General features: G+C 35.6%; 2 protein-coding genes across 4 annotated transcripts; both read right to left on the reverse strand.

Annotated features, from left to right (window-relative positions):
- Nucleotides 1–541: 541 nt before the first annotated feature.
- On the reverse strand, nt 542–9528 carry LOC149724674 (proton channel OTOP2-like). 2 transcript variants are annotated; one of them, XM_089892293.1, is made up of 14 exons: nt 9230–9528; nt 9022–9091; nt 8632–8770; nt 8212–8365; nt 7610–7757; nt 6983–7187; nt 6350–6453; nt 5757–5831; nt 4884–5078; nt 3334–3473; nt 2815–3060; nt 2299–2381; nt 1701–1936; nt 542–1251 (listed from the first exon to the last, which is right to left on the reverse strand). In XM_089892293.1, exons 1-14 carry the CDS (start codon nt 9245–9247, stop codon nt 845–847), a joined length of 2220 nt encoding a protein of 739 aa, XP_089748419.1. In that variant the 5' UTR covers nt 9248–9528; the 3' UTR covers nt 542–844. The 2 variants fall into 2 exon arrangements, with proteins under 2 accessions (XP_089748419.1, XP_089748418.1); XM_089892292.1 differs by having other exon boundaries at nt 6983–7184; nt 7607–7757; nt 9230–9527.
- Nucleotides 9529–9561: 33 nt separating this feature from the next.
- Nucleotides 9562–25899, reverse strand: LOC149724675 (transmembrane channel-like protein 3). 2 transcript variants are annotated; one of them, XM_089892285.1, is made up of 30 exons: nt 25716–25899; nt 25124–25270; nt 24396–24471; nt 23797–23878; nt 23288–23394; nt 22885–22975; nt 22310–22451; nt 21894–22041; nt 21421–21464; nt 21091–21244; nt 20666–20767; nt 20220–20337; nt 19599–19756; nt 19042–19170; nt 18357–18487; nt 17597–17653; nt 16851–16990; nt 16576–16669; nt 16197–16318; nt 15860–15927; nt 14875–14958; nt 14698–14820; nt 14136–14221; nt 13555–13643; nt 13122–13212; nt 12536–12621; nt 12210–12296; nt 11640–11751; nt 11034–11127; nt 9562–10756 (listed from the first exon to the last, which is right to left on the reverse strand). In XM_089892285.1, exons 1-30 carry the CDS (start codon nt 25826–25828, stop codon nt 10325–10327), a joined length of 3507 nt encoding a protein of 1168 aa, XP_089748411.1. In that variant the 5' UTR covers nt 25829–25899; the 3' UTR covers nt 9562–10324. The 2 variants fall into 2 exon arrangements, with proteins under 2 accessions (XP_089748411.1, XP_089748410.1); XM_089892284.1 differs by having other exon boundaries at nt 18348–18487.
- Between the last annotated feature and the right edge of the window lie 69 nt (nt 25900–25968).

Genomic DNA, 25968 nt, shown 5'->3' on the forward strand with positions numbered 1-25968 from the left:
ATATATACTTGTTGAATATAATGTCCCATATATATACTTGTTGAATATAATGTCCCATATATATATACTTGTTGAATATAATGTCCCATATATATACTTGTTGAATATAATGTCCCATATATATACTTGTTGAATATATGTTGAATATAATGTCCCATATATATACTTGTTGAATACTGCCATATTTGTTGAATTTCAAGATAAAATAAAACTCCATTAACTCTGCATTGTTTATTTTTGTACAAGTATATGATTACACACATATATATACTTCGTAATAAAATACTTGTTGAATACCATGCCATATTTGTCTAAGTTTTTTTTTAATTTCAAGATAAAATAAAACTCCATTTAACTCTGCATTGGTTTATTTTTGTACAAGTATATGATTACACACATATATATACTTCGTAATAAAAGACGTGCTACATTACTATGATACATTTGCGTACATGAAACTTTTTTATTAAGTGCATAAAACAACGATTGTTTGCCAGTTTTAAAGTAAATGTTCCATAAGTAAGACACGTTTTTCACTTCACACATTTTGTGTTAAAAATAAGATCACTAAAGAGGTTTAATTTAAAACCGAAATGTTTAAATTAAACGTTGTATAGTAGGATGGGAGAAGATGGGACACCTTCGGCGCATAATATCCGAATATCCTGATCGTGTTTTAAACAGTTAACAACGGTCTATGGGAGTCTTGGGCATATAGTTTTATAATTCTTTGGGAGTTCCTTGTTTACTACCACATTGGCTGAGAAAATTGAGTTCAAATGTGTCCCAACTTCCCCCACCCTACTACATCTTAGATGCAGCATGTCATTTCCATTGGAAGCCTTTAGGCAAAGGACCAAATCTCGAAGAGGCATCCAGCGGAATGCATGCGATAGAAAATACTAAGTGGACGACATACCATTATAATTGTTGTCCATGCACTGCTACCAAAAAATATCGTTTGATATGGATACATTACAAACGCGGTTCCATCAAGTGACATGAAAACCCACAGAGTAGCGTTCGTGATCAACAGAAACATTACAATATCACGGAGGCGACACCGCAGTTTATCTGGTCGGGCGACTCTCGTCTCTTTCACGATTTTTAGAATTGATTCTTTAGTAATGGGAGCAGGCACCTCAAGCTCCAGATCACCGGGTATCGTGTCTTCATTACTCTGAACATCTTGTTTCTCAGTTTCTTCATCGCCGTCTGACGTTATCACGATCTGTGGCGTGTCTATTGTCTCTGTGTTAAAATAAAACATAGATTTTTTACATATTGTTTAACACAATATTATAAGGGTAGGAATGAATTAATGGATATATAACTTTGGGGTAATTTTTGGTTAGACAACTCTGTAAACATTCTCTGTTTAGTAAAAATTGAACGAGAAAAGACAACGAAAACATGTCCTGTATCAACCCACTATAAAAAAAGAGAATGGAAATAGCAGTAAAACAGCACTTGTTAAGAACACGCCCAGTGTAAGGATTGGACACCTTTAGCACATATTATCCAAATATCTTGATCGTGTTTTAAACAATTAACAACGGTATACGAGAGTCGTGAGAATACGGTTTTATAATTCTTTAAATGTTCTTCAGTCAAATGGGACGAGAAAATAGAACGAAAAGGTGACCTATCTTCCCCCACCCTACTATATATTATTCTAACAACTGTAGCTTATAACTTACCGCTGCCAGCTGCTGGTTCTTTGCATGTTGTGTTCTGCGGTTGAACAGATAACGTTGTGTTATGGTTCATAGCTAGCTCAGTGGTTTGATATCTTGGTTGGTTGTTGGCGAGTGCTGAAACAACCGAGGTGATAGAAGCTCGCCTACTTCTAAGGTAAGCGTTGTTATCGAACCCGGACACAATACTGGAGCCATCGCCGTCGTCGTTGTTGGTTCCTTTTAAATGGTCGGTGATTCTGAGAAATAAATTGACGCACGATTTATATTTGTTGGCGGGGATTGGCGGTGCCTATTCCGGCCAGAAAGTGATAAGATCGTCGGTGTTAATATGCGTGTACCATATTATGCAAGCAACAATGAATCTGCTATAAGTTAATCCGCTACCACGTAGTAAGGAATACTGTGGGGTAAGATGGAATACCGTTAGCACATAAAACCCTAATTTCCTGATCGTGTTTTTAACAATTAAAATTTTTAACAATTAATCTTTTAGAGTCGTGAGAATGTACGGTTATATAATTTTATAAATTTTTTTGTTTGCCACCAAATTAGAAAGAAACTACAAGTAATATAAATGTAGTTGTCTTGGTATGCTTACCCCTTTTTTAACTCTTCGGCAATTTCTTTGGAAGACACTGAAACTATTGGCTCACGTTGTAAACCATAGAGAAGAAATACAATCTACAACACAGTGATAATAAGTGTAACCTACTAACTACTACTTATAGACTTTATTTAAAGTAAAGACAGCGTTTTTTAGAGTTGTAAGGATACGGTTATATAATTTTTAAATATTCTTCGTTTACTACGAATAGAACGAGAAAAGAGAATGAAAACATGTCTCATCTTACCCCACTCTGCTATATAAACTATAGGGGTAAATTCATATATTAAACTAGAACTGAATTTGACCTGATTCACAGCGGCTAATTAACATTATTTATCTCTTAATATTAGTGACCGATTTAATTTAAAACGTCGGACGTCTCTCCAATGCTGTTGAATATAAACCCCCCCCGTTGAAACGTCGACAAAATTATAATGGACTTCTTTAAAATTGGGCTGTATTATATTAATATGCATAATATTAAATGCAACTATTGCAAACACGCACCTGGAAAATGCACTGCAGAATATCAACGAGTGGGCCAGCCAACGTCACGCCCCATGACGTCACTTTATTATCGGGCCCAGCTATTACAGCGAGCAACGAAAATATGTTGGACACCATTGGCCCGATGAGACATATGATGAGAAGTATTTGGTCCAGAAACTCAGATTTTTCCAACGGTCGACATATTATACGGAATAAGTAGAACCCATAGAAACACGCAAGTAACATGCTCGTTTCTAAACCAATCTGTAAGAAACGTAAAGTGTTTGAATATATTTAAAAGTTACTGCACTTGTAATTTAATATGAGTCTGATATGAAAAAATAATTGCAATAAATTCCAAAATAATGTGTTTTCTGGAAGTATATGAAATGAACAAATTAGTGTAATTTGCTTTATCGTCACATGGCGGGCAACAACAGTCGTTATACGACAGGTGTTCTGTTTCATACACCTCGTGCCCGCTACCAAGTTACCGCGTATGTAATGATAAATAAAATTGTATGTTTCAAAACTCACCAAAAACGATTGATAGACAACTAGGTTTGATATCTCACTGAAGTAACTTCGATCCTCCGGGCTCAAACTTGAAGAAGTCGTCCCAAGAATTATCACAATAACGACAGCTACAAATAGTGCGAATCCACCGACCGCAGCCCCTATGTTCAACAAATATGTGGTTGTAATTAGGGATGGGCCGAATCGAATCCGGTTCCAAATATTCGGCGTTGTTCGATGCATTTTTTGGTATTCGATCGAATCCGAATATGCGTAGTCGAATCCGAATACTTTCTGTTGCCCATGAAATGCCACACAAACACTACTAAATGCGCCAAAACAGTAATTTCGTGGCCGAATGAATATAAAAATTCTTGATTTTACAACCAACAATCACGCAGATTTCACATTAGAGTTTGTAACGTAACTAACTCCAAACAAATTTCGTTCGTTAGGAATTTACTCTAGGAAAGTAAGGAATCGCAGCGCCTACGAACTACTTAATGGCCTATGTTTCCGCGTATGATTTGGTAATTAAAAGTGAACGATTGTAAAACTATCTTTTATTTTAACATTGCAAAATCTTCTGTAACAGTTATAAATAAATGCTGTTTAATTTTTTTACATTAATTTTACTTCTTGTAACACTGTAGTTCACGAAACTCGTCGTCTCGTGCGGTCTCTTTGATCGTGAACCACGTGTTCGTTTGATCGGAAACCACGTGTTTTGTGCTATTTTGATTAACGGCTCCGTCCGACTAAAACCGAACCTGTGTGCGTGCGCCTTTTCTCCTTGATGACGTCATTAGCTTTCGGACTGCGGCTATTCTTTATGGCCGCACTCGCAGAGGGTTAGCTTTATACAATGTCCGATTCCAAATATTTAAAAGTTAACGAAACCATCACGATTTAAACATTTTACATGCCTGGCTTCAGGGTTCAGGTATACTACCAAAAAAACGAAATGTGAATTAAATTCGACCGTAGTTATAACGAGATCTACTCGTCAATACAACGTTTTAATCTGTCAAATTTTTAATTCTGGATTCTATAATAGTTTAAAAATCGAGTAAACTTTTGATGGCATGTGGCCAAAAGCGGTGCTCCACCTTTTATCTGCATTCGGCCAGCGTTGATTGACATGTTTTTAATTAATTTCTCGGCGCGCAGATAACGCTACGATAGAACGTTACCAAAAGAAACGAAAGTGATATGCACCGGTTATACAATTTCATTTGTTTCACCACAGTGAATTAGGTTAAATGACGTCATCGAATATTCGGATTCGATCGAATATTATACCGTAGATAGTTTGGATCTCAGCCCATCCCTAGTTGTAATTAGGGTAGAATGGGGAAATATGGGACACCTTTTCGATCTATTTTCTTGTCCCATTTGGTTGTATTCAAAGAATTTTTAAACCGTATCCTTGCGACTCCATAGACCGTTCTTAATTGCTCAAAACACAACAAGGATATTTGGATATTATGTGCTAACGGTGTCCCTGTCAATGCCCCACCACTAGGGGAACAAATAAGTTACATTCATTCACCCATGGCCTTATAACTTACCCGTATATGCGGCATAGAACTTGTAACTTGGTTTTACGACTCCCTCGCACGGCGGCGACCGCTTTCCAATATTTGCCCATGTTATGTACAGTAGGGACGAAGCCACTAAGCTGAACTCAATAGCAAAGGGGAAAAGGAATTTCTCAGCGGCGTGAACAGTTGTGCAGAAAGTGGTGTGACATGCACACGGGTCAGCTGCAAGTGGAATAATTTAAACTTAACCTCAAAGACGTCGTTGCTTCCATTGTGGGTGTATGTGTCCTTGGGAAAGACATTTAACGGCAATTGCTACAACCCTGTTGCCATTAATGGGCTGTCTAAATTATCAGCCATACATAAAAACAATCACCCGCAAAGTTACATATGTGGTAACTTGTAAGCGGCACGGGGTGTTTGAAACAGAACACAATACTATATGTCATTGCGGATGAACTCTTAACTAGCGTATGTAATGTTGCTTGTACAATATGAAACACGAATATTACCAATGACGATCTTATCCCTTTTTGGCGGGAATAAGCATCGCCAATCCCCGCCAACCTATACAAATATGAATTGTATGACAAAGTACAACGGGCATGACGATGCAAAAATGTCGATTTTAAGCCAATATATACATTATGCCCGTTTGTATGATCATGTTTGCAGCCGTACCCGCTTTCCCTTTATTGTGACGTCAGTAAAACGTATTTGTCATTTAAGTAAACCAATTACCTTTATATTTTTACCAGAATATTATAAAAACGACAGTCGTTAAAACGCGCTATGAATAAAACGTGTGGAAAGAACCGTTAGCTAAAAAGGGTGGCTGTTGAAATTAACATGAGGCAGCAAATTCACATATAATGTAACTGTCATATCCATCATACTCACAATGACTATCAGCAGCTTTTGAACCGGTGGAGTTCGTTCCAGCATAATGATGAGGTGATATAGTGGTGGTGGCGACTGTATGGATCAAATAAATATTATTGAGTTATAAATTGTAATGTAATATTTTGCTGACAATTTGGAAAACCAATTAGTGACCACTAAGTTGGAGTAATTGTTGTTAATTGTGCACAAATACGCCCACAATGGTAGCAGTAACGAGCCTTGAACCCAGAAACTCTGAGCTAACATAGTAACCACTGTGCCAACAACACTTAATATTTATTTATTTAATGAGACGTACAATATTTCTCTCCTAAGTAAATAGTAAGCTAAACAAACTAAAATATAAAACAATATTCAGAACATAAACTACCATATAGCAGGGCGGGGAAGATGGGACACCTTTTCATTCTATTTTCTTGTTCCATTTGATAGTAAACAAAGAACATTCAAAGAATTATAAAAGCGTATCCTGACGACTCCCATAGACCGATGTTAATTGTTTAAAACACGATCAGAATATTTGAATATTATGTGCTAAAGGTGTCCCATCTTCCCCCAGCTTAATATAGATATATGGTAGTTTAACTTACCAGGTTCTGGGTTGGTTGTTTTATTCAACGCCGCGACAGTTTCATCAATTATGGCAGCGATCCAGAATGACAGGTTGACGGCGATAATGTACATCAAACCAGTGCTACAATATATTTATTTTAGAAAGTGTTTGTAATATTTATACTCTCCTATAAAACAGAAGTGTATGAAACGCTACACTCGTGTTATAACTGTCGTTTCCCCGCCATGCGAGGATAAACAAGTTATATTCATTTATTCAAAAATGAAGGAGATAAATATATTTATTTTATATGTATGGATATTAGTAAAAAAATGGAAAAAATACAGAAAGGTAAATATTTCTATATACACACAATACACATGTAAATATTACTATTTAAATATTGCTATATATACACAATACAAATGTAAATAAACTATATAGTGGTATGGGAGAAGATGGGACACCTTTCATTCTATTTTCTCGTCCCATTTGGTAGCAAATAAATAAAATTCAAAGAATTATAAAACCGTATCCTCACGACTGCAGTAGACCGTTGTTAATTGTTTAAAACACGATCAGGATATTTGGATATTATGTGATAAAGATGTCCCATCTTTCCCCATCCTACTATATATATAATGCACTACACACACAAGAAGTAACTTACCGTGAGCCAGAAGAGCAGTTTTGAATGTAAACCTTTGAATATTTGAAAAGATATTTCACTTGAACCACAATAAACAAAGCATGGAAGAATGAAACAGCTATTTTGATCTGAATATCTTTACATGTAGATGTGTTGACCATAAGATAAGATAGGAACTGTAAACCATCCATCATAACAACTGCTAAGCCAAACAATACAAGAACTCCTGTTGTATGAATAAATGTCACTTATTATATTAAAGATGAATAATTGTAAATTGTTTTATTCTTGCATGGCAACGACAGTCGTTATAACACGGGTGTTCTGTTTCATACACCCCGTGCCCGCTTACAAGTTACCACATATGTAACTTATTTATCCTAGCATGGCGGGGCAACAACAGTTGTTATAACACGGGTGTTCTGTTTCATACACCTCGTGCCCGCTTACAAGTTACCACGTATGTTACTTTGTGTAACTTTTTTCTGTTTGAATAAGAGTCTGACGATGCCAATTAGACGAAATATATCTCTCTAGTACAACGCTTGTTGGGCTTAATTCTTTGTCGATTACATTTTCGTAGCACCGGGTCCTGACTATGTAACTTAGTAGGTGATTATTTTATGTTTCAAGACATTTAATAACCACCTTTCAGCCATCGGTTGCTGCTTCGGTTAGTTTTTGAAAACTTGATTTGTGCTTGACGGAAAACTCCTTTCAGAATGTAGTACGTGAACCACAGGAAGCCAGAAACATAAAGGGAGAGCATGTACTCGTTCTCTGTGCGCTCGGTGATCTAAATAATAACTTGGGCGAGTTATTTATATTTTTTATTATTTATTTTTTTCTCCAAAAGTTCTATTTTTAACATGGGTGCATAAAACAGTTCATTGGGTAACGAATCAGTTAAGAGTATTATAATATGTACTACTCAGGTATAATGGTTCCATAAAACACGAATTTTCTGGTCAGTTTCAACCCAAACATAACAGCCCATATGTATGATATGATATTTGTTTAGACTAAACCATTTTCAGTGATGTCAGAAGTTAAAATAAAAACTTTTTAAACGATAACAAAAAATTAAAGTATGATAAAAATGCTTTAATTTTTTGTTATTGTTTTTGTTATAGCATTTTTATCATACTTTAATTTGATTATATTTAATAAATAATATTTTTTAAATTAAAAAATTAATAAAATTTTCCGTCAAAATTTTTAAACCCAAAAAACTTTTGTATTTGACATACCGATGTTGCCAGGGTTGCAGAGATTTTGATCACTAATGTAATAATAACCACAATCATGGCTTGGAGTCCTGACCAAAGATTCAAAGCAGCATTTCTTCTTTCAGTGAATATATTTGGACCGATCACATCCCCAGCTGATGAAGCAGCGTACGCCCTGAATGTTACAGTGAATCAAATGTGTTAAATCGTAAAAGACATGTTTGAGCATTTTTAATTTAAACATTTTAACTTTTACAGAAGATTTTCAAATTTAAATACTTTAACACTGGTGGCAGGAGGGCAACGACAGTCGTTATAACACGGATGTTCAGTTTAATACACCTCGTGCCAGCTTACGAGTTACCACGTATGCAATTTGGTGGTAATTTACATCAAAATACTTTATTATTATACTTTAAACACAACACCACACTAACTTACTGAACATGTACAGTAGTTGAACCTCTCCTGTAAGCATAATGGCCGTCCTCTACTCTCTCAATGGGCAAGTTTGAACCAACGGTTCCATTTGTAAGATTGGTTGTCCCACTTTTGTCCTCAATGTCAGCCATCGCTAAAGCTTCAACAAATGATTTTCAATAGATTTATATTAAGTTTGGTACAAAAAATGTTTAGTTTGATACAACATATGTATAGCACAATACAAAACATAATACAATCTCTTTAAATATACTGATAAAGATCAGACCAATTACAACAGAATGCTTGTATATATGTAAATTAACAACAAAACATGGAATTAACAGCAAAACAGTCGTGATACATATAACAAAATAAGTATGATATAGTGGACAATCTTTTTAACTCTACCTGCTGATAGGCTTTCCTTTGTAAAATTTTGATTCTTTTTCTCCGCAGCCAATCCCAAATGAACTACTTCCTAAAAATGCAAAAATAAGTTTAAAAATTTATATATACTGCTACATTGAGCTAAAAACAACATTGATATTTGCACCAATTTGTGGAAATGACAAACTGTCATTGGTCAGGTCACAGTAAGTCAATAAACAATATATACCTCTATTAATTTTGACATCTTTCGTTCTTTCACTTCGTCTTGAAATAAATCCCCACAAAACTTGACAGAACCTCATTTATATAGATTACATACATCACAGAAGTTTTAATTTACAGTGCACAGCACTGTGCACACACAAGGATATATACGGATGTTTGAGCTTCATCCCTGGATTCCCAGCACAACTTGTGGTGAAACATTAACTTAGGCCTGTTATTTGTTTGCACATGTTTTGTTCTCCTTATATTGACTTTTTCTCAAAAAGACCTACTTACTCGGCACCCTGTATTGGTATAATAAATCCATAGTTCAAAAAATTGGCAATAACACAAGTTTTATCCACATAAAAGTAAAAAATCCTCAATTTTTTTACTAGAATTTTTTTCTACATCACTTTTATTTCTGGTTTTGTTTAACCCAAATAAATGTTAACAACTTCAATTTATAAAACATGTTTTCTTAATGTATATCCACAATTAAAAAACAAACATATATTCACACAAAATTATCAGTTAGTATTATTTTCATGAAACTTTGTTCCCAAATTTCAGAAAAAATAGTCTTGCTGTATAAATAAAGAAATGCAATTTGTTTTATCCGTAATTAAATATATGTAAGATTCGATTTATGACTGATAAACCGCAGTCGTTATAACATAGGTGTTCTGTTTCACCCACCTCGTGCCTGCTTACGAGTTACTACATATGTAAATTATTTAGCCTCACATGGCGAGGCAACGGCAGTCGTTATAACATGGGTGCTCTGTTACATACACCTCGTGCCAGCTTATAAGTTATCACAAATGTAATTTAGTAGGTGATTAACATTTAGGCCATTCTTTGTATAGTTGACAATTTAGACAACCTATTAGTAACCACTGGGTTGGAGCAATTGCTGTCAAGTGTCTTGTCCAAGGACACATGCACCCACAATAGTAGCAGTGACAAGCTTGTGGAGTGTAAGTAAGAGTCCCACATGATACAACACTGCCAGGGCACCAATAACCGAGTTTGTTCACAAGTTTAACGATACAAAAGTATCAAAATTTCCATAATTCCCATGAACCTTGAGTCACCAATGCACAAGAACCTCATTTTACTGAACTTGTTTTTCTCCATCAGCAGTTTCATCGGTGTCTGCATCATCTCCTGTATCTATAGTAGCTTGCGACCGCAATAAACCTCGTCGCTTGTGCACTTGGTCTTTATAATCCATCTGTTTTGATACTGAAGCTTTTGTTAAGGGAACTGTATTAAACGAACTTCTCCGTGAAGACAATGAACCTGTCTCTGTTAACACTGTATATCTCTCCCTTCTTATAGGGATGGGACTCCCATGGTATCTTCCAGGGTCCGGATGACACGACACTCTTCGATAGCTTGCACCGTCAGACGTATAAACGAGGTCTCCATCATAAAAACAATGAGGTTTGCCCTCACTAGGTATCGCGAACGACTTTCTATACTTTTGATACCTATCTGTTGTAGCATAGCGTAGTGGGCTCAAACTCTCAGTTTCTGATGGTTCCTGTTTCAAAGTGTTTTAGTTTATTTACTTATTTTTTATCGGCTTCTCAAACTGGGGTAACAAACCTCAAGGGTGACCGAGATTTCACCAATTTCACACAAAGTACTTCATATATTAAGCTATTATCCATGAAGGGTTGCGGAAAACTTTACAAGAATAAAAGGGATTTTGAGATAACAGAAATGAAAGCCATTAAAAAGGGTTGGAAGCAAAGTATTTTCGGAAGCTCTGATCTAAACCCAAATTTAATTATAAATATTCATTTACAAGCTTCTACCTGTGTTTCTGATGATGACGCATATTGGAAATGATGTCGTTTAATAAACTGTGGTCGGTTGAACTGAACAACACTTTCTTCATGTATCGGGGATCTGGGAATAAACATTGTCGTTGTGTTTAAATACAAACATAATATATCATTGCTTAGTATTTTAACATAAACTTTTTTCTAAATTTCTTTAAAATTTTATGAATTTTATTTCAAAATTTGTTCAAACATGGTAACAAAAAACAAATTGATTAAAACTGCGAAGAGAAGGAAATTAGCAACAAAATGATAATTGTTGAAACTCGATTTAAGTAAACTTCTAATGAGTTGTATTTTTTGTGAAACACCAATATACAAACTTTGTTTTTTTGTTGGTATCTTTAACATGGCTGGCATATTTTTACACATGAAACACAGTAATTAAGATCAGATTAATAAAAACAACGAAGAAAAGGGGATTAGCAGCAAAACGGCAGTCGTTAAAACACGCTACGGGTAAAAACTAACCTATTGAGTTGTGCTTCAGTAAAATACTTGAACACAAATTTTGTCTTTTCATTGGAATGCCCTTTCAACATGACCAGTTTACTTTACAAATGAAACTCATGCACCAACCTTTCCACAATAAGATACTGATCAGGTAGAATAACCTTCTCGTGTAAATCCATCGTTCGTGGGCGGGGTATTGGGGGGTCAACTCGCACAAGCATGGGTGAGGTGGGGGGAGCTGGAACGCAGATATTGTTACGTTAACTTGATAAATATTGTTAGTTAATCAAATAAATATCGTTGGTTCAATAAATATTGTTTAGTTAATTGAATAAATATTTTCACAAAAGAAACTGGAAAACAGTTGGAGGCTTGGAACTAAATATTTATATAACTTGTCACCGGGCACGAGGTGTATGAAACAGAACACCCTGTTATAACGACTGTCGTTACCTGGCCATGCGAGGATAAATAAGTTACATACGTGGTAACTTGTAAGCGGGCACGAGGTGTATGAAACAGAACACTTGTGTTATAACGACTGTCGTTACCCCGCCATGCGAAGAACAATAAGTTACATATGTAGTAATTTATTAGCGTGCATAAGGTGTATGAAACAGAACACCCGTGTTTAAATAAGTGTCATTGATTCAATAAACTTCTTCTTTTATTTGCTCAAACACAATTAGAGCTTACCAGGTTGATGGGGATTTTCTCCTTGATGTGTTTCACTAGTATCGCTATGGTTGTCTTTTTGCAGATCTTTTAACAATACATATGGGCCTAAAAACAAAATTATTATATGAATAAAAATAAATTTTGTTTCAAATATCCGTAAACCAATCAAGATAAATCTATGTAAAGATAATTTTAAAATGTTTTTAATAAATTTTAAAATCTATGTAAAAAAAAAAATTTTTAAATGTTTTTAATAAATTTTAAAATCTATGTGAAAAAATAATTTTAAAATGTTTTTAATAAAGTTTAAAATCTATGTGAAAACATTAGTTTTACTTTGTTACCTGTAGGAATCCCAGTTTCATGGACAATTCTTGATAATTTGTTGGGGTTTATATTCTTCAATTGACAACCATGTGGGGGTGTTTTCCTGTGTGGAACCAAAAACCAAGTTACAAGTAATTTAAAATAAGCAATTATTCTGGTACGTCTGCTACCGGGCATAATGTAAATTAATAATTTAGCCGCTCATCTTGTATAAAAAACAGAGGTCTTCTGAGGTCTTGCCTGATGGCAGACAAAATGTCGGAAACACACTACATTTTTATACCAGATAAGCGGTTAATAGATTATTTAAAATAAGCAGTCAATAACCAGCACAGTGGTTAGCATGCAAGGTTTTAACTAAGAGGGTATGGGTTCAAGACGTGTTGTTGTGGGCGTATGTGTCCTTGGGCAAGACACTTAACGGCAATTGCTCCAACCCAGTGGTCACTAATTGGTTGTCAAAGTAGGCGTCATACATTAAAACAAACGGTGTTGTGGTGTGGGGTTTTACGTTTCAAGTAATATTGCTAATAATACGATTTTTCAGAAACATACTTAAAAGTAACAGCAACGACCATAGTAAATAAGTGAATAGTATTTTACCTTTGTTGATGTGGTGATTCAATCCGACTCCCCTGTTGCTTTATAGATGTTCTTACAATGTTGCTTACGGAAGAACCTGTCTCTTCACATTCTACAGTTGGAGGTTTCATGTGAAATAAACCAATCATTTTCTAATCCTTAGTTCTTATTGCCCAACCAACAACTTTTCCATTCTATATAGGTTAGGGTCCTTGTTGAAGACTTGGGTTTTAGGCCAGGTTTGGCCATTACCTCAACCCATACCTTATTTTTTTATTATTTTTTACCGTAATTTTGAAATTAGCAACTTTAAATTTTTGGCATACCAAAAAAAACCTGTTTTAATGTTTTCACCATTAAATCATATTTTTATATTTACACCATTTACCAAATAATAGCTGTTGAACAATTTAAACCATATTTTGCCTGTTTTACACCAAATTAAGCTACATACCTTCCAACACGTCAGTAGATTCTTCCAAATATCGACTCAGTTTATCCTGGAGTATTTGTGCAGTTTCGTTTCTCAAGCTTTTTTGTTCGCTAAAATATTAAAAAAATTTTTCACCACATATTTACAATTGAAATTGGAGGGCCATGAAAATTGCTATAGCACCAGCGAGCTGGATTATTTGTCAGCCAGACATTAGAAAAACTAAAATTTTTTAACAAAACAATCACCCACGTTGCATACGTGGTAACTTGTAAGCGGGCACGAGGTGTATGAAACAGAACACCCGTGTTATAACGACTGTCGTTGCCCCTCCATGCGAGGATAAATAAGTTATATACGTGGTAACTTGTAAGCGGGCACGAGGTGTATGAAACAGAACACTCGTGTTATAACGACTGTCGTTGCCCCGCCAAGCGAGGGTAAATAAGTTACATACATTGTATTCTTAAGCGAGTACGAGGCTTATGAAACAGAACACCCGTGTTATAACGAATGTCGTTTTCTGGCCATGCGAGATAAAGCAAGTAACATACGTTATATTCAAGTTTGGAACATTAGTAATAACAATATTATCTGCTTACTTAAAATAGTTATCTTGGTCATTACTTTGATGATTGTTATGAACAATAACTTGGTGTTCCATGGAAGATCCCATGTCACATTTATCCTTTAAAATTAAAGTTGATTAGTTTATTGAATTATTACGATTTACAAATGTATATTAATATGGTAAACGTGGAAGAAAATTGTTGGTGTAATTGTTTTGTGCTTGCATAAATATGCTGGAAGATCTCACTTACAAAACATACACCTAAGCCTGGCAGCAACATATATATATAGATATATATATATATATATATATATATGTTACCTAATGCATAAATCTAAGTTATAAAATTATATTTCTTATTTAGCATTATTTATTAAAACAGATACCTATGTAACTTATTTATCCTCTCATGGAGGGACAATTTATGTCATCCATAACATCCTTTTTTTTACAAACAAAATAGCATAATTAAGAATTGGGTTAATTGTGGGCCTGTGTTATATACCATGCTATACTGTAAACAAATATTATATAAACATATAAAAAAGTAACATATTTTTGGTAGGCACATACAATGATAAAAGCAATCATACCATGTCTGCGTCTGAGGTATTACTATTTGCTGCAGCTTCAAAAAGAACTTTATGCTTTTCGTGGTCAACATATTTAACTTCTGGTTCATTCAACTTTGACAAACGAATAGATTGTCTATTTTTCTGTTCAATATATTAGTTAGTAAAGTTTACATTATTATATAATAGCAGGATTACCTTTTTAAATGGCTTTACTTGTGTAGTTTCGACTTTTTTTATTGGTTTTACTTCAGGAGAAGATGTTCTAGCTTCTATAATGGGCTAAAATAAAATGTTTTAGTTAGGGCTGTGGATTTTCCCTATTTTTGTTTAACCGTTAACCGTTCAGTTTTAACCGGTTAACCGATACAAGTGTAATCCTATAATAAAAAAGCGTCTTGTTTATCGCTTTTTTTTCGCGAATTTAAATGCAACTTTACGACGAACGTATGGACTATGCTTGCAATACACGGGCAAACGTTCTTAAGGTCAAAGTAATGCTTTCTTATTCAAATTCAAACCTGTTTTAAAACACCTGCCGTCTAAATAATCAACGTGTGAATTGCAATTATGACGCAGTTATTAACGTGTGAATTGCTATTATGTCGTAATCAATTGCCAGGTCAAACAATCGCTATTATGATGCAATGAATCCACGTGTGAATGCCTGCTTTTTTCGTAATAAACATGCTGCTTGGCTGAGGAAAACATTTAAGTTGTGTATTACACCAATATAATGTTGCAAAACTAGTTAGCCTGCGGTATTAACAATCAAGATTGACGACGTAATCGCCGTTGCAGTCCACGATCAAAGCAACAGCGTCCCTGCGCACTCTGTCTTATTGCAAAACAACAATCAACGAACACGAACACGTGCCTTTCGTGTAAATAAGACAGATATTGATATACGTTTATGCCCTATGACGTCATAGTTCGGTTAACGACTTGAACTTTTCGTTAGCGGTTAACCGGTTAACTTTTCCACAGCCCTAGTTTTAGTATATACCAAACTAATACAATATCCTCTAGCTGGAAGTTAACAGGGTAAGGCTTGATGCTTCTACCATAGTGGGCATATGTCTCTTTGTTAGAACAACTGTTGTTGCCCCACCACAAAAGGATATATAAATTTTATACAACATAGAGTTAGTTTCTTACACTATTACAATACAAAACAACATACTGTGAGTGAAGGCTTAAACTCAGAATCAATATTTTCGCATCGCATCTGCTTCTGTTGTTGTCGCTTTCCTTTAAAATAATGAATGTAACTTGTTTATCCTTAACAGTCGTTATAACACGGCTGTTCTGTTTCATACACCTCGTGCTCAAGATTTAACTTTTTAAATTGATTCAACCCAGCTGTGACTTCGAAATACTTAGCCATACAGATAAACAATCACCCACAATGTTACATACGTGGGAACTCGTAAGCGGGCACGAAGTGTATGAAACAGAACACCCGTGTTATAACGACTGTTGTTGCCCGCCATGCAAGAATAAATAAGTTACATTTATACCTGCACCCAACAGGAAAACACTCTTCTTCCCTTCCTTCCTTTCATAATGAAGCTGAAGTTTTAGCCTCGCGTTGGCTTCCTTGGAAGATCGGGCAACAGCTTGTAGATAGTAGATGATCATGCTAAACAAAAGATATTTTTCTAAAAAAACATATTTTTATGCTAAACAAAACACATATAAACAAAATAACATATTATATAAAAGTTAAACCTCATTATAACATATATAAATAAAAAAAAGTAAATAATCACTCTCAACGTTAGGGCATGAGGTGTATGAAATAGAACACCCCTGTTATAACGACTGTTATTGCCCCACCACAAAGGATAAATAAGTTACATTTATTCATTAGTTCATTTTATATATAATATTACTTACAAAAGCAGAAGGATTGCTGGCAGAACCACCACAGGTGTAGTGAGATAACCCAACGCTTCATTCAGCCAAGATGGAACATCTTTTTCCAAGGTTTCTAGAAAAACTTAGGTTAATCTACTTACATGTAACTTATTTATCCTCGCATGGCGGGGCAACGACAGTCCTTATAACACGGTTGTTCTGTTTCATACACCTTGTGTCCGCTTTTGAGTTACCACGTATTTGTCTAAGATATGATGTAATTGAATTGTTTGAATTGAATACTGAAATCTAACCTGTAACTATGGTATGCATCCATTCCCGGTTGCGGAAAGGTCCGCAGCTCGATGGAGGATGTTTCACTATCACCCACACTGTCGGTAACAATGATAGAAACAACATGAACAATAACATGGACAGGTAAAAGTTGTTGGATCTGAAAAATATTAGAAGCTTGATGCTGCCAACATTGTAGTAGTGTGTAAGACTTGTATTTAGTAAAGAAATATGTATTGTTTAAACTGGCACTATCAGTCTTTTATTCAAATAAAATTTATTTGAAATCCTTATTCAAACTTTCCTAACTGTACATTGGGAATTGGATACATTTTTGTTTTTTTTTGCAAGTTTTTTTCTAAATTTTTTTTTTTTTTTAAAGTTTTTTTTGTAAAATAATTATTTAAATTGACTCCTTTTAAATAAGAGCCTGATGGTGCTAGTTTAGACAAAATTTATCTCCTACAAAATACAGTTTTTCGGACTTGATTTTGGTTTGTTACATATTTCGTGGTACTTGAACCTGACTGTTTTTGTTACGAGAATCGCCCAACTTCATGAGCACTATATATATCAGGACCATTTTTACTGAATTCACCAGTTACATTCACGGCCTACTAAAGAAACGGCTTTACTATTCCCTAACTTCATGAGCACTAGAACAGGGCCAGATTCCACAAATTCATCACAGTTATAATCTACATGCTTATAAAAAAGTCAGATTCATGGGATTTATCATAGTTATGTTGATCATTATGTTTCCTACCTTGAAGCTCTAAACACTCTTTGATGCGGAACATTACATGTGACCACTGCCCAACTTCTGTGACATAAATGTACAGGTTAACCAAGGTTTAAATACATGGTGGTAGCATGATCGCCCAACATGGGTATGCAGGGTATACATGTATGCCCAGGAATCAATATGACATCCTATGTGAATAATGTGGGTACAAAATATTGGTAATAACGCATCAATTAAACAGGTATTACTATTAATGAATGTAGATGTATCAATGTATGTACGTAACTATCCTCGCGTGGTTGGAAAACGACAGTCGATAAACACGAGTGTTCATACACCTTGGACCAGCTTAAGAGTCACATGTATGTTACTTTGTGGGTGATTATTTTTTTGGGAGGATTTTTTTATGTAATTTAATTTGGACAACCCATTAGGGACAACTAGGTTGGAGCAATTGCCGTTAAGTGTTAACATGGCATACTGTCTAAAGAGCCCCCTGGTATGCAAAAGATAGGTCCCGATGATTGATGTTTATTATCTGGCCTAAATCCCTGGGTGTTGGGGTAATGGGCCACAAAAGCTTGATGTTGGGGTAATGGACCACAAAAGCTTGGTGTTGGGGTAATGGGCCACAAAAGCTTGGTGTTGGGGTAATGGGCCACAAAAGCTTGGTGTTGGGGTAATGGACCAACTCTAGTTTAAATCCCAGGTCATCGACAAGGACCTCACCCATATAGAACAAAAAAAGCAAGTTTGAAATTGGTGTTCCTACCTGACATACATCATTAGTGTGAGCTTGATGACATTAATAGTCGGCAACACCGGGCAGAAGAACGACCCAACCCATGTAATGCCTTGGTTGTAAATGAGGTGTAAAACATTTTCTGCAATTTTGAATTCTCCGTATTCCGGCTGTGAATAATAAAAACAACTTTAAATTGTTTATTGGTTTATATTAAAACATTATTTTATGTCTCGTAGTGGTTAGTGGGCCTACCTTTATCTAAAGGTAATGGTTCAAGGCTCATCACTGCTACCATTGTGGGCATATGTGTCAAGTTACATTTGTGGTAAATGGTAAGTGGACACGAGGTGCATGAAACAGAACACCTGTGTTGTAATGACTGTTAGTGCCCTCACAACGCAAGAATAAATAAGTTAAACTTGATAAATAATTAAAATAACATTATTTTATGCCTCGTAGTGGTTAGTGGGCCTACCTTTCATCTAAAGGTAATGGTTCAAGGCTCATCACTGCTACCATTGTGGGCATATGTGTCAAGTTACATTTGTGGTAAATGGTAAGTGGACACGAGGTGCATGAAACAGAACACCTGTGTTGTAATGACTGTTAGTGCCCTCACAACGCAAGAATAAATAAGTTAAACTTGATAAATAATTAAAATAACATTGTTTTATGTAAACAAGTTACAATTACTAATTATTGGTTAATATGATGTACTCACAAACTGACTTTCCATATCCCAACAACAACATCTGTTGACATAACGAACGAACAAAGCTCGGATAAAATCAACAATTAATATCGTAAGCAGCGTTGATATGAGATCAATGACAGATAGCTTCATCAGTTCCTATGAATATAATGGATTAGAATTATAACACGTATGCATAGCAGTTAATATGACACAGTTGTTAGAGCTTTTTTGTAAGCAAGGGATGAGGGGTCTGAAACACAATGCTTATTAGGATTTAGCAGTCAAGCTATTTTAGACACTTTTACCCAAATAGTTTTACCTTTAGCATGTTTTAATGATTGTGGTTTTGCTACTAATTCCCTTTTTTTGCTACTAAATGATACTTTATTCAAAGAAATATAAGTTTAAAAGTAACATGTAAGCTGGTACGAAGTGCATGAAACAGAACACTTGTGTTTAACTACTGTCGATTTCCCATCACGCCAAGATAAAGCAAGCTACAATAAATTTAATAACTTTTATATTAATATTTTTATAATGTAACGTGACTATTCATTAGAGCCATGCTCTCTTGCTTTTCTTACTTGTCCAACGTAAGTTTCCCAACATTCAGTTCTTTGTCCAGGACTTCGACTTCCGTTGTTCATTGCTTCATATTCGCCACCTTGAGAAACATTCACGTCTTGGTAAAACATCAACTTTTCAACCAAGGTTTGGTTTCTTGGAGTTTCAGTTGTGTTACCTGTGAATGATTAGTGGAAGATAAATATATATTCAACTTATTTATTAATAAATGAATGTAACTGGTTTAACTTCCGCATGGCGAAGCACTGATATTAGTTGTAACACACATGTTTTGTTTTATACACTTACTTGACTCAGTGTCCACATGTTTTGTTTTATACACTTACTTGACTCAGTGTTACAACCTATGTAAGTATGTAATTTTGTAGCTGATTAATTTTTAGTTTTATAATGTATGGGTGACAATTTGGACAACTTATTAGTGACCACTGGGTTGGAGCAATTGCCGTTACTGTCTTGCTTAAAAACACACACACGCCCACAATGGTAGCGGAGACGAACCTTGAACCATCAACCTCTAGGTTACAAGATGCGACGCTACCATTGTGCCACAGCGGTATAAATATAATGTATATTCCAATATTTAAATCCAAATCCTTTTAAACAGTAAGTTATCTTACTTGAATGAAGCTCCGTATCTTCCAGGTGTATTTGAGCAGTGGCTTCAGCAACATGGCCAAGTAACCCGATCATTAGAGAATAAAGATTGCCAAGATACAACATGAGTATTCTCGCCAACTAAAGATAAAACATGGATTGAAAATTGTAACAAAGTGAAATTTGAGGGCGTTGGTGGCAAATAATAGTCCATGGCATTATAGAAACACTTTGTTCAGCACAGAGTTTAGACAAATGAATCCTAAAAATTTGTGGGTAAAAGCCTAAATCCCTTAAAGGAGCAATTGCCGTTAAGTGTATGCAAAAGATAGGTGCCGATGTTTGATGTTTATAATCTGGCCCAAATCCCTTGGTGTTGGGGTAATGGGCCACAAAAGCTTGGTGTTGGGGTAACAATTAAGGGCCCACAAAGTTAGATTTACCTCCTGAATAACAAAGTTATATTTACCTGTATTCTTAATGTGTTCCTTGGATGATATTTCTCCATTGAACCAATAACCTCAAACAATGATGGCGTGATCATTGTAACGGCTGTCACCACAATACTGACCTAAAATGTATGGAAGCAAATATAATTAAAAAGTAATATTTACAAGTATGATCATATATTATACCAATCAATATTTTTAATATAGCAATGTTTTTTAAATTCTGGGCCACAGAATGAAAATTTATTGCTGTTTGGTGCTTAACGACAATCGTTATAGCACGGATGTTATGTTTCATACACCTTGTGCTTACAAGTTACAATGTATGTTACTTTGTGGGTGACTGTTTTTTTAATGTTTGGCTGAAAATTTAAACAACCCATTAGTGACCACTGGGTTAAATCACTGTTCTAGACAGCAGGTATTTCTCAGTCAAATCATTCACCTCATTCTGTTCCCAAAAATTAGACCCCCCTCCTTCCAATTCAAGTTCCTGTGCGCGACTCACGGCAAACTGAATGCTATACAGACTTCCAGCCAATAGCAGCAACACGAGGATATTTGCGACAATGCGTAGGAATATAAGAAGATTCCTCTTGCTAGAAACATGTAAAATATAGGTTTCATTATTTTTTATTATTTAGTTTATATTTTAACATTCTTTATTGTGACATCTATATTTTATTCTTCTGATGCAAATTAAAAACACAAACCCATATTTTAAAACGGAAACAATTTTATTATGTGCAACCAAGCAATTTTAAGATAATTTCACCTGTCTTCTTTCTTCTCTTTTTCTTGCTCTTCCACAATGGCCTCCTGTCAATCAAATACATATTAACCAGTTCAGTAAACAAGACTTGTCATAAGACCCGTTTCTTCTGTAAACAACTTTTTATTTGTAAAAAACTTTAGTTGAATTAATAGTGTTAAGCTATTGATAAACTGTTTTGGTACACCCTCTAGCCTAGAGTTTTGGGTTCGAGGCTCGACGCAGCTAGGATTGCTGACGTATATGTCCTTCGGCAAGACAATGAACAGCAACTGCAGTGGTCCTTTACAGATTGTCCAAAGTTTACATTTCAAAAATTCAAAATTCCCCAAAAACCAAACTCCCGCCAAATTACATATACTTGTAAGCGGGCACGAGGTGTATGAAACAGAACACCCGTGTTATATAGACTGCAGTTGCCCCGCCATGCCAGGATAAATAAGTTTCATTTATTCATGAATCATTTATTCACTGACCCTTAGAACCGTTGTAATCGCCGCTGATTTGTTTTCAGCGGTTTCTTGGTTTCCAATCGTGTAATCCCAAGAAGAGAAAAGCCGCCACGAGAATGTGTAATCGTCCTCCGAAGAAGAATTCCCGTTCAAGCGAGAGTTTTTGGCCATTCTACAAAGAATGAATACATGTAGCATATTTATCTCTAGCGTGACGTGCGGGGTAATGACAGTCTTTATAACACGGGTTTTCTGTTTTTTTTTTGTTTCATACATCTCGTGCCCGCTTACGAGTAACCACGTATGTAACTTTGTGGGTGATTATATTTTGTATTTTTTTATGTTTTTGTATGGCTGTCAAGATGGACAACCGAAAAAGATTTATGTGCAAACGGTACCCCATCTTACCCCACAGTACCATAACCCAACATTCTACTCACTTTCTCAGTAAAGCCATAAAACTGTACGCGAACGTTGCGATACCAACAAGAAAGTAAGCGAGAGGGATCCTGTAGCCGTTCCCAACCACCCTGTCGTTGGTGTAGTAGCCGTAAAACAAGACTGAGTGTTGTAAATGACCGCCTGCAAATTGGTTTATCATGTTGTGTGGTGGGGTAAGATGGAACACGTTTTCATTCTATTTTACTCGTCCCATTTATGGTAGTAAACAAAGAACTTTCAAAGAATTATAAAACTGTATCCTCATGACTTCCATAGATTGTTGGTAATTGTTTAAAACAGGATCAGGATATTTGGATATTATGTGCTAAAGGTGTCCCATTTTCTCCACCCCAATATATAGCATAGAGTGGGGTAAGATGGTCTATGTTTTCATTATATTTTATCGTCCCATTTCGTAGTAAACAACGATTATTTACAGAAATATAAAACCGTAGCCCCGCGAGTCTAAAAGAGCGTTTTTAATTGTTAAAAACACGATGAGGAAATATGGGATGCGCCACAAGTGAAGAGTTTATTATATGTTTGGGTTAATATGAAACGTAGCAAAACATACCAAGCGACCAAATCGTATGTAAATTCCACGTGTCATGCTTTTCGCTGGTGGGAATTTGTTTATACGTTGCTGAATCATTACCGACCAGAATCTGTTGAAATTTGTAAATTAAGTTGAAACACGGATTTTGGGCCAGTTTTAATACAAATGTGAAAGCCCATATATAAGATTTTTTTTGGTAACGGTAAAGAAGATCGAAAAGTTTACAAAAGCGAAACGGGACAGTATAACGGTAGAACGACAGTCGTTGTAACACGCTTATGGGTAAAACCAAAAAAATGATTAGATAAAAGGGTGCCCGTTACATCCGCTAAGCAACACAATAAAAAATCAGTTAATTACACAATATTTAAGTTCTTATTGTGACATTACATGAGCATCTAGAGTTAAATAATTTTTCTACCTCTGGAACAACCAGGAACGCAGTCGTAATAATCCCCATTGTGACGTTGATTTGAACAAGCCAACGAAGGAAAATAAAATAAGAAGCGACTCCGGAACCGAAATAACCTTTAAGGAAAGTTATTTGCGTGACTAAACACAACAACAGCATGATTGAATGTAAGCTGCTTATCCTCGCATGGTGGAGTAATGAAGGTCGTTATAACTTGGGTGTTCGGTTTCATATACACATCGTACCCGCTTACAAGTTACCACGTATGTCACTTATTTATCCTCGCGTGGCGGGGTAATGGCAGTCGTTATAACACGAGTTACCAGGTATGTAACTTTGTGGGTGATTGTTTTCAGTGACAACTGAGTTGAGGCCAAAGACGCATACGCCCAGAATAGTAGCAATATTAAGTTTTGAACCAACAACCTCTGGGACAGGCATACTATAAAACCAGTTTGCCAAGGCACAGACATTGCAACCACCTGTTCTCAGCCGCGTGTGGGCGCTACAGAACTTACTTTCAATTCTTTTTATCCTCATATCCCAGGGTGTAAGCGCTACACCAATGTTGTTCACTACTCGTTTCAGTTTCCGCCATGCCTGGAAATTAGTTATAGTAGAGTGGGGGAAGATGGGACACCTTTAACACCTAATATCGAAATAGCCTGATCGTGTTTTAAACAATTAACAACGGTCTGTGGAAGTCGTGAAGATATGGTTTATAATTCATTGAATGTTCTTTGCTTACTACCAAATAAAAAGAGAAAACTAAACGAAAAGGTGTCCCATCTTCCCCCACCCTACTATATATATATTAGCTTGGTAGAAACAAGTAACCGGTGGTAATAAGGACTTTTTTACTTCACATTTTAAGACGTGAATTATATAAAATAAAGCAATATTAATTCGTTTCTTCGGTCAGGGTTTCTAATCAAGATCCGAAAAAAAAACGAACAAACAGAAACTAAGAGTGAAATTACAGTCGTTTTAATACGAATGGTAACATGAGCACAACATTTTTGATAAAGTGCGTAACCGTAACACCTTGACACGACATATGTACTGCTCCGGGGGTTCTAAACTCATATATGTTAATAACACAAAATAATGTTTTTACCTCCTTTCCAGCTTCGCTGTATTCTTTACTTTTCGACAATCTTCCTTCGTGTTTCTCAACGTAGCGTCTCGCTGCCCTGAATGAAGTTTGTAAAAAGTGAGGTGAGATGGGACATGAAGCAATATAGTAGAGTGGGGTAAGATGGAACATATTTTCATTCTGTTTTATCGTCCCATTTGGAAGTAAACAAAGAATATTATACAGAATTATTTAACCGTATCTTCATGACTCTTAAAGAGCGTTGTTAATTGTTTAAAACACAATCATTAAATTTGGGATTTGTGTGCCAACGGTATCCCATCTTACCCCACAGTATTATATGAAGCCCATATGTAACAAACGTTTTGTTTGCTCTGATTGCAACGTATTGCTACGCGGTGAGTAAACAAAGTATATAAAGTTGGTTCACCGGTCTAATTATTTGCTTGGTATGTCAACATGCCCGAGAACGCATAGGTTGTGTGTTGTTCATGACAATTTAGCGTTTCGTGGCAGAGATGAACTTCATAACATGACTTTTCATATATAGTACTGTGGGGTAAGGTGAATATACTGTTCGCAACTAAATCCCATTTTTCCTGAACGTGTTTAAAGAATATTTATTTACATAGTTCTATAACCGTATCCCCGCGACTGTAAAGTGTTGATATTTGTTCAAAACGAGATCAGGAAATATGTGATTTTATTCTAACGGTATCCATCTTACCCACAGTGCTTTACACACTTACTCCAAAACTTTCAACTTCTTTTTCATGGGCCAGGGTCGTGACCTCACGTTAGCGATGATATCTTTCTGTTCTTGAATTTTCTCAAGAATTTCCTTCGGGTCGTTGTCTGATACGTCATCGTCTGTGATTAACTCTACGTCGCTGTCTCTGAAACAATAAATCTGATCAGTTGTTATTTTATTTAATAAGGCTTAAAGGAACTAAAAATGTAACTACTATTTCGACAGTGACCTATACGTGAAAACAAACAAGTAAAATAATTAAAAACAAACCAAACGCATACACTAACTTAACTACAGTACTACTGGCAAAGCAACACACGGAAACTGAGTAACATGCAGAACAAAATGCGAGAAACGCAGGAATGTAGATTACAATGCAGCGCGCGGTGCGAAATTAAAAGCGCCGGAATGCATTGCATTGCAAGAGGCGGGATTCGCTACAAACACTTAAAAAACTATAGAGCTCTTTTAACATTTATTTGCGTATCGTTTTTTCGATGCCCTAAACAGGCCGTCTTTACCAAGGTAAATAAAACTCAAACACAAAGTGTTTTTATATAAGTTAAAGCGCGCCCTACTATACAACTTACTCGTCTTCCAACGCAGCAACGTATGTATTAGGGAGGCTTGAACGACGAACGTTCTTATTCAATGTTCGCTGTCTTCGTGGTTGTTTTCTTTTTGTCGATCTTCGAGATGACATAATGATGAACAAAGCTTAACTTCTACCTAATACAAGGTCTTTAAACAATCGTATAAAATGATACAAAACACAATATAAAACAACCACCCACAAAATTATATACGTGGTAACTTGTAAGCAGGCACGAGGTGTATGAAACA

The sequence above is a fragment of the Ciona robusta genome, chromosome 14 (genome assembly GCF_009617815.1).
Source record: "Ciona robusta chromosome 14, ASM961781v2".
Classification (NCBI taxonomy): Eukaryota; Metazoa; Chordata; class Ascidiacea; order Phlebobranchia; family Cionidae; genus Ciona; species Ciona robusta.